The 13834-nt window shown below is 40.7% G+C and overlaps 2 protein-coding genes across 3 annotated transcripts; one reads left to right on the top strand and one right to left on the bottom strand.

The window, feature by feature from the left end:
- Window positions 1-765: 765 nt before the first annotated feature.
- LOC127775154 (MLO-like protein 1) lies at window positions 766-6070 on the top strand. 2 transcript variants are annotated; one of them, XM_052301476.1, is made up of 14 exons: window positions 766-1101; window positions 1225-1282; window positions 1953-2173; window positions 2820-2936; window positions 3033-3087; window positions 3247-3347; window positions 3538-3612; window positions 3688-3776; window positions 3887-3936; window positions 4091-4131; window positions 4836-5045; window positions 5126-5193; window positions 5276-5336; window positions 5423-6070. In XM_052301476.1, the coding sequence occupies exons 1-14, from the start codon at window positions 985-987 to the stop codon at window positions 5651-5653; spliced, it is 1494 nt and encodes a 497-aa protein (XP_052157436.1). In that variant the 5' UTR covers window positions 766-984; the 3' UTR covers window positions 5654-6070. The 2 variants fall into 2 exon arrangements, with proteins under 2 accessions (XP_052157436.1, XP_052157437.1); XM_052301477.1 differs by having other exon boundaries at window positions 1064-1109.
- A 1393-nt stretch (window positions 6071-7463) lies between these two features.
- On the bottom strand, window positions 7464-12660 carry LOC127773943 (guanosine nucleotide diphosphate dissociation inhibitor 2-like). The gene is made up of 13 exons (XM_052300189.1): window positions 12396-12660; window positions 11721-11783; window positions 11473-11556; window positions 11005-11112; window positions 10691-10863; window positions 9586-9697; window positions 9284-9364; window positions 9136-9198; window positions 8953-9054; window positions 8639-8763; window positions 8306-8516; window positions 8134-8208; window positions 7464-7843 (listed from the first exon to the last, which is right to left on the bottom strand). The coding sequence occupies exons 1-13, from the start codon at window positions 12480-12482 to the stop codon at window positions 7790-7792; spliced, it is 1338 nt and encodes a 445-aa protein (XP_052156149.1). The 5' UTR covers window positions 12483-12660; the 3' UTR covers window positions 7464-7789.
- Window positions 12661-13834: the final 1174 nt, after the last annotated feature.

Genomic DNA, 13834 nt, shown 5'->3' with positions numbered 1-13834 from the left:
ATACCATTATGAAACCAAAAGTATTAGAATATTCACACTTCATCAAATTCCAATGCAACTATTTCTTCACTTGGTATTCTTCCAATATAATTATCTTATACATTTACAAACTCCGTCTCAATAATTACTTAAAAGTGAACTTATTTTGAAATAAATTAATGGAAGGAGAGAAAAGTGAATTTATTATGTGACAAAAGGAGCAGTAGTTATCCCATGTCTGCAGGACTCGGTTCCCTAAATTGTTATACGTTATTAAATACCAATGCAAATTATTACGCTCTTTATCTATTTCTAATACATTCATCCCATATTTTAATAAACTTCGATATAAAGATTATTAAAAATATTTTTTGGGATAACTAGAAGGAAAAAAAGGAAACTAGAGAGTCCTTGTTTATGGTAACACATGACACTATGATAGAACACTCACATCAAGTCATCAACCGACCTTGTCAAGTCAAGCACAGTACGTAGTACTCTCTTCATCACAAAATATTTAACGTCGTTGATTTTTTTAAAAATGTTTAACCGTTCGTTTTATTAATAAAAGTAATTATTAATTTTTTTCCTATCATTTAATTTATTATTAAATATATTTTTATGTATACATATAGTTTTATATATTTTATAAAAATTTTTGAATAAGATGAACTGTTAATATGTTTAAAAAAGTCAACGGCGTTAAACGTTTAGGAGGTAGGGTGTACTATTTTAATACCACGCGGCTCTTCCGCGGACAAACTCGAGTCTCTCTCTGTGTGTGTCTTTCCCACCATCTGTCGCGCCTCCAACGACTCTCGCAGCACACAATCCAAAAAAAGATCAAAGGAAACGGCAGGCAAAAGGCAAAGCCACTCTCTCATTTCTCCGTACTCCGTAGTCCGCCCGTAGTAGCGACTACTTACTCCAGCGAGCAACCGCGCCGGTTTCTCTAGCTGTTTCCTTCCGCTCCTCCACCGCCGCCGGCCCGGGAAGGGAGGGAAGATGGCGGCGGAGGCGGCGACGCTGGAGTTCACGCCGACGTGGATCGTGGCGGCGGTGTGCTCGCTCATGGTGCTCATCTCCCTCGTCGCCGAGCGCTGCCTCCATTACCTCGGCAAGGTGCGTATGTATGTCTCTGCCTTGCTTTCTTGATTTCTTCGGCTCCAATTCCTGTACTCGCCGTGCGATCTGCGGCTAACCCGCCGTATACGTCTTTTGTTTGGTTGGGGAATGGGAGCGCAGACGCTCAAGAGGAAGAATCAGAAGCCGCTCTACGAGGCGCTCCTCAAGGTCAAGGAAGGTGAACCCAAAATACTCCCGTTTCTTGTATCTCTCTGAACTCTCTCTCTCTCTCTCTCTCTCTCTCTCTCTCTCTCTCTCTCTCTCTCTCTCTCTCTCTCTCTGTGAAATGAAATGGGAATGGATAGAGTAAAATTTGTGTATTTTATTGGGTGATCTATGCAGAGAAGGCGCATCTTTTTATATCCCAATTTTTTTTTTTGCTTATGCTGGGGTGAAATGGGGGATGCTTGTCAGATTTTTTATCATCGAAACGGGGAAATGGGTTCTTTTGGTGCAAGCTACTGATTCCTTGTTTTGAGTCCATCACTATTCGGTGGGGGTTTAGCGGTGTATTCCTCGTACTGTTCTTGCTTTTAGGATTTCAGGAGAGTTTGGTTCCAAAAAGGATTTCAGTAGGGGGGTTCAAGATGCTTACTACAAAGGTCTAAAGTTAGTTTCTTTGTCCTTTCAAAGAAAAGCTAGTGTCTTTGTTTTTCTCCTTTCGTCCATGTAGTAAAATCTTCTCTGCAGAATTGCATGAACACCAATGGCATATATATATAAGATGCAAAAACGAAATCTGTTTCTGAGTTTTTGATACAGAGTGTATGAAAGCTATTGATACTGTACATACAGTGGAAGTAACTAACTACATATCTGAACATTTTTCTTTTTGTGGTGTGTTGCAGAGTTGATGCTTCTTGGGTTCATCTCGCTGCTGCTGACGGTGTTCCAGGGCCTGATCCAGAGGACCTGCATTCCTCCTCGCTGGACAGTCCACATGCTGCCATGCCAGAGGGAAGCGGTGGGCCCCGCAAAGGAGCACGTTGCTGCTGCTCAGATCGTTGGCAGAATTGGGAGGCGATTGCTCAGTGAAGGTGGGGCGGGGGCAGAGCTTTGCCAGAAGAAGGTGATAATTACATTGGACCATGAAAATGGAACAGTGTTTATTAACCTCGTTTCGTTTTTGCCTAAGCTGTGGTGACTGATACCCTGTCCTATAGGAAAGCTGGTTAGGCACCAAATTCATGACGATTTGTTAACAACTGAACATGCAAGTAGTTAATGTTTTAGTTGGACTTGGTAGCTAATTTTGCCCCTAAGTTGGTTAGACTGAATGAACCTGGGTGGTTTTATTTAATGTTTTAGTGGTCTTTTTCAATCATAAAAACTTGATGCCACAATGCATGCTGGGTCTATCTGTCTTTCTCAAATGGAAACATCATAATGCATTTCATTTGACAGCTAGGTAGCCGCATTGACAAGCAAGGATGATAAATTTACTTTGTTGAAATTTATTTCAGCTAACCTGTTAGGCAGGTAATAATCTTAGTTAAACCAGATTGCTGATCAAATATTGTCCTTAAGAAAACTACATGGGTATATACTTTCGACTGATTAAAATTTTCAACTGGGTTTTGTCGCTTCTTACTTCTTAGCATATTTTAGGCAGAAAAAACTTCCTATCACTAAGATGTTCTGCTCATGTGTGATAAAAGCAATTCGAATTTGCTTGATCAAATGTTATATATGAATTCTAATGTTTATTTTAACAGGGGAAAGTTCCATTGCTGTCCCTTGAAGCCATACATCAATTGCATATTTTCATATTTGTTCTGGCTATCACACATGTTATTTTCAGTGTTTCAACTATGCTTCTAGGGGGTGCTAAGGTAAGCCACTTGTAAGTTGCAACATTTCTTGCAGCTAAGCTGCCAAACCCTTTTTGCTATTGTTAGCTGATTTTTCTGCTGTAATCTATTATTTAGATACACCAATGGAAACAATGGGAGGTTGAAATTCAGAAAGATGCTGTGGGAAGTGGTATTGCACTATATTTTTCATGTTTGAGTGCAATGACACACTTGAGGGTTGCATAACTTTTTTTTCTTTTGTAAAATTTGATAAATTTATATGAAAATTTTATCTGCTTTTGAAGTCCGTTTATTTGTTCCAGGCTGATAAAATCATTTGAAATTGCAGGTCAACCAGGGCCTGCCAAGGTGACCCACGTGCATCAATTTGAATTTATCAATGATCATTTTAAGGGCATGGGCAAAGACTCTAAAATATTGAGTTGGCTGGTAAGAAATGCATGTCTTGTGCTTTCTCTATAACTTATGCCTTGCTATATGGTGTTTGCATGTATTAGTCAAGTTGGGTTACATATCGCTTTTTATGCATGTATAACAATTTAACAAATAATTTATTTTGGTCTAATTTTAAGTGACTACAAAATGTTAGGGAACTTATTATCCTTTTATTCTACTTCAGCATTCTTTTGTTAAGCAGTTTTATGGATCAGTTTCTAAATCGGATTATACAACAATGCGTCTTGGCTTTATCATGGTAAGCATTTATTCATATAATTCACTCATGCGAAATTTTCTTGTTTGTAAAAATGAGATCCTTTTTGGACTGCAGACTCATTGTCGTGGAAACCCAAAATTTGATTTCCATAAATACATGATGAGGGTCTTAGAGTCTGACTTTAAGAAAGTGGTTGGCATAAGGTAAAGCTAAGACGCCTGAGAGTGGTCCAGATGTTTGTATTTTCCTTTTAAATTCAAAACGAGCTTGTAATGCACTTAAACTTAGCCGTGATGTGTCTATTTCCTTTCAGCTGGTACTTGTGGGTTTTTGTTGTGATCTTCCTCTTGCTGAATGTCAACGGTATCCTCTCTTGAAAGCACTAATGTTATTTTCATGTAGACTACTCTTGCCAAATTAGTATCCATCTCTTTTTCAGTACGCACCTTTGCCATAGTATATTCCAGGATTTAGCTTCCCAAAACTTATCTTATTCCTTGTTTTTGTCAAACTGCAGGTTGGCACACGTACTTTTGGATAGCTTTTCTTCCCCTAATTGTAAGTGCGTTAAATCTGGTTTTCTATAAATTTAAAGACCAGTCAAGAGGGATCAACAAATACTTCTTTTAAGATGTTGCCAATCACATTCTAACATTCGGTTTATGTGAGCCCTTTGAGCTTTGATTTTACCATGGAAACTAAAACTTGAAACCCCTCAGTTCATGGATACTCTTGTCACTGCCTCATTCTCTATGACGTATCTAGGATTTTTATACGGGTGGTCCAACTTATATAATTCTTTTAAATAACCTAAATATAACAAAGTTAGAAGTATAAATTGATAAAATGTGCATTATAATATATTAATAAAGGAGCTTTTTTTAAAAAAGTTTCTTTTCACATATGTATATATATGCATTGGGCTAGGATTTTTTGGGTGGTCCCGGGACCACCGGGATCACCCCCTGGATCTGCCTACGCTCATTCTCCCCTATACAAGGGACATGTTGGATAAATATCATTTTTTACCTAGTCAACAGTGCCTTGATCGAGATACAATTACTCACCGTTGTTTTCTCCAAACTACTATGAAACATCTAGTAGAAATATACAATTGTACTTGACATGGCCTGAAACAACAAATCATGCTGCAAGTAAATCTTTAATCATCTCTAAGGATGAAATACAATTGTCCTACTTGCCAGAAAATAAAAACTACTGTTGTATTGTGGTAACTTCTGTATTTTTGATACTCCTTGCAGCTTCTACTAGCTGTTGGCACTAAGCTGGAGCACGTCATAGCTCAGTTAGCCCATGATGTGGCTGAGAAGAACTCTGCAATTGAGGGTGATTTGGTCGTAAAACCATCAGATGACCACTTCTGGCTTGGGCGGCCAAGGATTATCCTCTACCTGATCCACTTCATTCTCTTCCAGAACGCGTTTGAGATCGCGTTCTTCTTCTGGATACTCGTAAGCATCATTTCTGAAGCACATCTCGGTTAGATACAATGGTTGATCTTTATATTTGTTTTCCCTGCTTCCTTTCCTAGACCACATACGGGTTCAATTCCTGCATAATGGGGCAAGTTGGTTTCATCGTGCCGAGGCTTGTTATCGGGTAATCTATACATTTCATTATAATTTCTCGCCGGTAGTAAAAAATGTGTTATATAACTCCTGCATCCATCCTTCAATTTTAGGGTCACCATCCAGCTTCTCTGCAGCTACAGCACCATGCCTCTGTATGCAGTTGTCACTCAGGTACATTCCACATAAAAAAGGAATTCAGTGCCCTAAAATGTTCATAGCAATCACAAGATTGATGAACCTTTTTTTTGTCTCCAAAGATGGGGAGCTTCTACAAGAAGGAGATCTTCAACGATCACGTGCAGCAGGGCGTGCTGGGCTGGGCACAGAAGGTCAAGATGAGGAAAGGACTCAAGGAGGGAAGCGCCGGCGTCGCCGCCGAGCCGTCGAACGGCGGCGGCGGCGACACGGCGGGGCCTTCTGTCAAGATCGAAATGATGAGAAGGGCAGCGCGGGAAGGCAATGATGAAGCTGGTGTAAGCATAGAGTGATGGGGGCATGCAGCGTTGGTTAAGGTATATAGGTAGTGGAATTGCTGTGTTGTAGAGCGTTTTGCTCAAGATGTTGTACTTCCTCCCTCTTAAAAAGAATCAACCTAGGATAGAACGTGACTTATTCCTAAGACAACGAATCTGGACAATGTGACCCATCCAGATTCGTCATTCCAGGATAGGTCACATTCTATCCAAGATTAATTCTTTCTTGGACGGAGAGAGTATGCTGTTTTGATTTTGTGAACCTGGAAGGCTGGAATGTTGCTGCGTGTGTTCATGTGCTATCGTTTTTATAGGTAGCCTTTACAGCGTGGTGTTTCATATGGTAGCCTTGTGTTTCTTTTCTTTTTTTTTGGAAAAAGGCCTTATGTTTCATATGGTACTAAGGTGATAATGTGGTGGTCGTGCCCAAAAGCACAAGTAACCTGAATACTCAAGGTAAGACTCACTTATTAGGAGAAGGTCATCCTGTTCTTTTCTGAATTACTACCACGAGTTATTTGTTATTTACTCCACATTTCTAAAAGTACGATTTCTTCTAAAAATGATAACTTTCTTCTAGTTTGGACAATTTGTTCTAACCTATGTGCTAAATTTACTTTTTAAAATATTTAATTTAGGGATTTACTAATTCTTAGGTGAGTTATATTTTTTTTCCTGGGCCTGTTCGTTAGCCCATTTCCGCAGCTATTTGGGCTGTGCTGCACAGCCCAGCTGTTCGGCTGTGGAAACGGCTACAGCCTCTACAGAAATAATTACTCCCATGTAGCCCCCACAGGGTACAACTGCTGTTGGCTGGCTGTTGCAGCCACTGTAGCTGTAGCTGCAGCCAGTGCCACCGAACAGAGTTAGTCACGTGCGCTCTGGTTGTTGGATTTGAGTCATTTTTAAACTCGGAAGCATAGAAGGCAGAGAGGAGAAAGGGAAGGTTGGTCGGGACTCGCCGCGATGTTTGTGATGGGGCAAGGGAATTCGTGAGGTTAGGAGGCGGCGGTCAACGGCAATGAATCCAACGGTGTGAGCCACTGGAGAAGTGGAAGAGGGTGACACGATGGAATGGCACTGCGGCTGGATTAGGGAGAAAGAGAGAAGAGGCGCGAAGGGGGAAGCGAGCCTCGGTAGTGGCATTGATGGCTTCCAGGCCAGCCGGCGAGGCTACGGTGACCATGCACGAATCTCGGCCGTCCAAAAAAAGTGACTGAAATTTAGGAGATTTTTAATTCACTCAATTTATTGGTAGTTGTGTTTATTCTAACTAGATGATGCCCTGCGCTTTGCTGCCGGATATACGTTAGAAATTGGAGAAATGATTTGGATTGAAATATTATGAAAATGATTTGAGAATGATGATTTAGCATGTGTATGTTTAATTTAAAATGAAATAAATTGTAATTACTATATGCTTGCATGTTAAGCTTTGTGTGTTTAATTGGTTAATGTGATATATTTACATGTAGATTTTAGGAGTGCTAATAAATGTATTATACTTGCATGTTGAGTGTTAGGTGTTTAGTGGTATTAGCTTTATAGAAAGAATGGATAATTAAGTGAATTATCCACGATAATAATTCGATTGATAAATCTGCTTCATTCTGCTGCGGTGCATGGGAAATTGGGAACCTGATTCACCCTACGCTTGAAATCTAGAATCGACTCACAAGGAGAGTCAAGGAACTGCAAGTTACTCTTCACAAGTTGAGTACTTCCAACCTCACAGCTTGTAGTACGAGCCGAGTAGAACACATGTTACCGGCTGACACCAGAAGAGCACAAGACCGCGTGAGTTTTGGCGAAACTAGAAGGCATGTAAGAACACAGCCTTTGCACAGACATGTAAAATTACCGAGCAGTATATGATACATCAGTCGCAAAGCGCTCCACTGTGTACACTGTTTACATCATTCAACCATTACTGAAAGTAGCAAATAAAAACCACCATCATTCAGTCATCTGAAGCAACAGTTCAGCATATTACTGATAGCAACAAGCATGCTACAGACCATTGGCCAGAACACTGAATACACAATCTGGAGCTCGAATAACCATCCCAGTCATTCATTATGGTCTGCCCTGTGGTGTTCGCCAAGGAATAGCATTATATCTTTGTGAATGATTGGATTTTGATTGTGAACTCTAATATTCTTCAGCAGCACTGGCAGCACTCAAATCGACACTGAGATCAACAGTCTGCAAGCAGAGAAGAATTAGGAAAGAAAGGACAAAATACATAATTGTGCAACAGAATAGCCAATCGAATGGATATGTATTTAGTAATTAAGAAGATAACATAAAGGTCGATCTATTTTAGAAAATGTGGTAATCTAATCTCTATAGCCTACAGATATTAGTTTTCCATACTCTCCAGAAAAGGTGTTTATAACAAAATATATAAAGTATTATCAGTGGTTATTAGCTTGAACTGCTAGACAGAAGCATTACATTTATTAAAGTAAATGGAGAAAAGAAGCGTGTTTTACCTTTCCAGTGATCAGTGTATACATATTAAGAACGTCTGTCACCGTTGTCTCAAAATGTGTGGTGGCATCATAGCTCTGCAGAGAGAATAACAACCAGAGATGTTTATACTATTATACTCCAACACAACCAAACTTAATGTTCAAGTGCAAAATCATACACCGTAGAACTTACAGTTGAGACAAAACAGTTATCAAGAGATGGCTCATTCACGGGTTCATATCTATCATAGATATCAAAGAATAGCTCATCTACTTGACCAAGTAGATCAATCCCAGGCTTTAGCTCAGACTCTGGATGGTCAGTCTCTGCTTCTGTAGACACAAATGCAATGAACTTCCCTTTTGGAGCAACATTGTGTGTGTATGAGCAACCGAAGACATACCTAACAGGAGAATACCAATAGAAATTCCGTAAATGGGGATAGAATAACTTATTAAAAGCACTGGGCAAGCAAATCTAGTAATTCATCTGATGAGAAGTGATTGAGATTGCGAAAGGCCTCACATGTCTGACTTGCGTCCAAGTTGTTTCTGTGGCAAAATAATCTGGACTGAGTGCGAGTCATTTGTGTTTGCAATCGGGTGGCTCATAATAGCAATAGCGCGTGCAACTTTTCCTATCTTCCTAACCTGTTAATAAACGTAAGCAGAACATCAAATGAGGTTGCAGTTAATAAAACTTATCAACAAATGGAAGGGCAGAAGAAAAACACAGTAAGTTCAATTGTGAATATCTTGAGATGGAATATGACATTTAAATATCCCAGAAGAACATATTAAAAGAACAATCCTGTGCTGAATACAGGAAAGAAAATTAACCTTGTTGGGTAAGTAGGAAGGGTCACAAACAACTTTCTTGCATTTTGCAGTTTCTCCTTCTGATGTAACGCCGCAGACTTTCCCTTCCATATCAAATTCAACCTAAAAAGACATGCCAAAAGAAATTTTATTTGGTTGTCACCCAGATGATGCAAGTCATGATTGGGTTGATGATAATCGCACCTTGCAGTCTGGCTTATTTAACATATAAGTGCCACCATAAACAGCACTTAGGCGAGCAAAACCCTGTGGAATAAGCATTACAGATGACCATCTTAAAAACATGCGCATGCAATATGACATGTATTTAAATTAACACAAATTGACTAACCTGTGGCAGCTCACCCAGACCGTACAGTGGATAAATATAAGGTGAACCTCCTTGAAAGCGTGCAAGGGACTCTGCATATAACTACAAGAACAGAAGATAACCAATAAATGTAACTGAACTCCATAAAGAAAGAATATTCACAAAACAGCAGTGACACAGCTAAAAGAGGAACACTAGTAAGTAGTAACCGGGAAATGAATTATGGCTAACTAATGCAGCCTGAAGGTGTTTAAGAGATGAAAATGGAATGGTAGGATATGAGCAGAGGATACTGATAACAGCAAACTACAAACAAGACTTACTTTCATCCTTTTTACAGTATCAATTGCTGGTTCATTTAGGTACCGATCATCTCTATGAAGAGCAAGTGCATGGCCGATGAAATCCACAGTATCGTCACTTAAACCATATTTTCTGGAAAAGAAGACACATGGAAACAGAGTCACTTATGTTCAAATAAAATGTAACAATAAGCACAGGTATAACCTTTTGCAACATGTCTAAGGTTGAAGGCAAATCAATTATATATTGTGAGGAAGAAAATTTATCTGCTATTTTCATAAAATAATGCCTTTTTATTGGAACACAATCACTAGAAGACAACAAGAATATCCATCAGGAAGTAATCTTCTTATAAGTTACAAAAGATACAAAAGAAGGTAATCTATATTTAGGTGGGCCTGCATTAGGCAAGACGCAAATATGGAACAAACTAAAAATACGGCAAATTGAAGTTTTCCAGTAATAACTATATTGGTGCCATAACCTAGATACCTCCAACCCACCCCAACACCTATTCTTTCATTTTTCACTTTCCCTGAAAGAGATATTCAGGTTTCTACATTGCATAAGCAGCACCAAGGAGGCTTGTAATGCAGTACCACAGCACACAGCAGATAAACACAAATCTGTTGCATGGTTCAACAATGTAACTACTTTGGTTTTTATTACCAAGGTAGTTTCATCCAAAGAAATCTTTCAGCCGTATCAACAGTTATTTTAAATTTAGCAATACATTAGTGGCAACTAAGTTTTGGGCTGTTGCTTTGTACATGAAGACTGCCACATGCCACGTTTGTATTCCATGCAAAATTCCATCTATCAGACCCTTCTACAGTTCTACTCAATGGACAGATGGAGCTATGGATGTTCTCTTTGCTATTGACTATTAGCCAGACATCTGATATATTCAAGAGTGCATTTTTTTTCCTTCAAGTGAACTTGGTTTCACGTATGGATTGATGCCCACATGATGTTTGACATTTCATGTACGCGTTAGTTCATGTATAAGTCTACAATATTACAACAATACCTCCCATATAAAGATAATGAGCATGTTCCAAATTTGTTGTTTCCTTTAGAAACAGAAGGTGTGCACTAATGAGAAGCAAGCACTGATGTACTCACGCTATCAGTTCTCTAGTTGTCATTGTAGTAAGATCCAACCCTTGATGTGTTTTTGGATCAGCTTCATCATAATCTTGGACGTAAATGAAGAAGTTTCTTGCTCTGCGTTTCTCAAAAAGGCCCATCAAAGGGGACTTCAGAGCCTCCATGTCGGTAGCAGGTACCTTGTGAATCTGATTGACAATGAAAATAGAAAAGGGTATGTTAATAGGAATAAGAACAGATCACCAGAATATAGATCTAACAACCACTTAGAGAAAACACTATCGGAAATATGATGCAATTAAAAGACTAACATAAGCTGAAGATGTTACCTTCCCTTTGCTGAAGACGTAGCTCCCATCAACAGCTTTGAATGACAAATACTTTGTCACATCAGTGTGAATCAGGGTCCTTACCAATGTGCCATTTGCCATCATAAACTGCCCAAACAAAAGAACTTTAGATAATCAAGCAACAAGCAACATCAGTATGTTATTCATGGAGTCATAGTAGTATCCACTTGTAATAAACCATCCACCCATGACAATCAACAAAAGTCATAGACGATATTTTCCATCTGAGTATCTATAAATGAGATTTACATAGTTTCCAAATCAGCGAACCAACACATCTATATAATACAAAAAGATCTAAAGGTTTCAAGATAAACCTATGCGCCATAATAGGGTTCTGTTTATGACGTCATGACACCACCACAATACGATACCTCATTGCCACATACGTTATCTGCTACTAAAAGTAGAACAAAGATAATTTTAGACGGGAAGTTACTATCGCACCTTTGGGACCATATCTACATTGTAATCTCTGCTTGCACCCAGATGAGCTGGGGGTTTGTCTTCCCCTCTAAACCTCTTCCACAGCTATTCCAAAAGCGAATTCAAAACCAATGTCAGTAAACAAACAAAGATAGAATTAATCAAAGGATATAATGTACTCCGTAATAACAAAAGCATCCCTTCGCAAGAAATAAGCACGTGAATATGAAACCTCTACTATTCAAATTTAGTTCATTGGAGTTGCTTACCTGGTTAAGGTTGAGCGAGGTGGAATCCCCTCCATAGTAGTCATTTCTATCCATGTGCAACACCTGCAAAACCATCACAAGCACGTCTGTTAGATCTTGTTGTGAATTTCCCGATATCACTGTCCCGCTATGTCATTGAAAATCATTTGCTGAAGCCAGCATAGAGAACCAGGCTACTCAAGCACGCAAAGCAAACTAGATATCACTAGCCGAGGCCCCCCAAAAAAAAACTCACGATTCCTCCCCTAACGCAAGCAACCACCACAACAATGGCGCGCAACCTATACCCATCCAAGCGGGGTACCCCAGCCACGATCTCTACACGAATTACCATCTCGCTACGCTTACAGAGCTCACTAAACGAGCGACCAAATGGGCGAGCTACAACCCCATCTAAAGCGCGGCGCTGCGAGTCCAAGACCAAAACGAGGGCGGCGGAGCCCCGATCTACGCGATCCCAGCCCACGCCGATCGACGGGAGATACACCTAGAGACACCCGATCCCGTGTCGAGCGACGCGGAATCCGAGCACGGGAGCGGGCGGATCGGCGGGGGGGCGGCGACGGCGAGCATCTGCGGAAGCTAGTAGCCGGCGGCGAGCGGGTGAGAGAGAGAGAGAGAGAGAGAGAGAGAGAGAGAGAGAGAGAGAGAGAGACGAGAGCCCTAGCCACGTACCTTGAGGCCGTCGACGGAGAGGAGGCCGCTGAGGATGCACTCCTTGAGGCCCGTCCCGAGCACGATCACGTCGTACTCCTCATCCATGGCTCCTGCTCGTGCGCGTGCTCGGTCGCCGCGGCGGGGGGCGGCAGCAAGGCGACGAGTAGGCTGGACTAGGCGAGGACGAGCAGGGAGGAGGAGGCGGCGGCGGCGGAGGAGGAGGAGGAGGAAATGGAGTTGACGCGGGCGAGAGGCGGCGGAAGGGGGGGAGGGGGGAAGGGGGGGGGGCTATAATTGGGGGGACACGATCGATCGGGGGAGGAGGGCGATTCCGATCTTCCGGAGCACGGCACGGCACGGCACGGGCGGTTTTGCGCGCAGGCCCCTGCAGATATCCGCTATTTACGGATGGATTTCCGCTTTAGGGCACGCCGGCCGGAGTAGTGCCACGGCGGCCATGATTGGAGCTGGGCTGCTGGGCTAGTTTTGTAGCAAAAGGGCAAAAGGCCTGCTAGTGGTATTTAGCCAGGGCACATCTTGGTTCAGCCGTTGAAGGGCATGACCGCATGAGCAGTCATGTGCAACTAGTTAGCTCAACCCCGTAATTTAATTAGATTTCTTGCGGTGAGATTTAACTTGTAGATTTGATATTTATGGTTACAATCATTCTTTTAGGCTTTGTTTTGTTCGCGAAAAGAAAATTTTTTAGTGTTATATCGAACGTTTGACCGGATGTCAGAAGGGGTTTTTTTTTTACACGAATAAAAAAAATAGTTTCATAACTCGCCTGGAAACCACGAGATGAATTTATTAAGCCCAATTAATCCGTCATTAGCATATGTGGGTTACTGTAGCACTTATGGCTAATCATAGACTAATTAAGCTTAAAAGATTCGTCTCGCGATTCCCATGCAAACTGTGTAATTAGTTTTTATTTTATCTATATTTAATGCTCCATGCATGTGTCCAAAGATTCAAATATTCGATGTGACGTTTTTGGGAAAAAAAAATTTTGGAACTAAACAAGGATTTAGTAGTAGGCGGTGTACCGTCAACAACGAAACGTCTGTTGTGATTTCGTTAATCTCAACATATATATCGTGCGTGTGTACTTTTGTAGAGGGTGAGTTTTAGTGGCAGACGATATACGTACCCGGCCCGTTGATAGCTGAGATATCCCAGGTTTCATGTGCGAGACCCTTGGAGGTCAACTTAGTTGTTCTCATTAAAATCTACTAACTTCCTATAGACAGTTTGGTACGAGTAGCTAGCCTTGTAGCATGCAATTACTCCTATATTCCAAAATAAATAAATCTAATATGAGATTTAATACGTTATAATTTGAATTTATATAGTAGCAGGATGTGTCATTTTTCATCTTAGGTGTCAGGGTTATAGATACCACATACCTAATAGTAGTTGACTAAATCTCCGCAGGATCCACTGCATACCATGTC

This window comes from Oryza glaberrima, chromosome 5 (assembly GCF_000147395.1).
Source record: "Oryza glaberrima chromosome 5, OglaRS2, whole genome shotgun sequence".
In the NCBI taxonomy this organism is placed as follows: Eukaryota; Viridiplantae; Streptophyta; class Magnoliopsida; order Poales; family Poaceae; genus Oryza; species Oryza glaberrima.
Note: the sequence above shows the minus strand (reverse complement) of the source record. Positions and strands in the feature narration are given on the sequence as shown.

Excerpts from the sequence above, each read along its gene's own strand:
- LOC127775154 (XM_052301476.1), top strand. The coding sequence starts at position 985 with ATGGCGGCGGAGGCGGCGACGCTGGAGTTCACGCCGACGTGGATCGTG. Across the intron at positions 3,937-4,090 it reads CCTCTTGCTGAATGTCAACG|GTTGGCACACGTACTTTTGG; the intron begins GTATCCTCTCTT and ends GTCAAACTGCAG. Across the intron at positions 5,194-5,275 it reads GTGCCGAGGCTTGTTATCGG|GGTCACCATCCAGCTTCTCT; the intron begins GTAATCTATACA and ends CTTCAATTTTAG.
- LOC127773943 (XM_052300189.1), bottom strand. The coding sequence starts at position 12,482 with ATGGATGAGGAGTACGACGTGATCGTGCTCGGGACGGGCCTCAAGGAG. Across the intron at positions 11,784-12,395 it reads TCTCCGTCGACGGCCTCAAG|GTGTTGCACATGGATAGAAA; the intron begins GTACGTGGCTAG and ends ATGGTTTTGCAG. Across the intron at positions 9,199-9,283 it reads GTCTGGGTGAGCTGCCACAG|GGTTTTGCTCGCCTAAGTGC; the intron begins GTTAGTCAATTT and ends CTTATTCCACAG.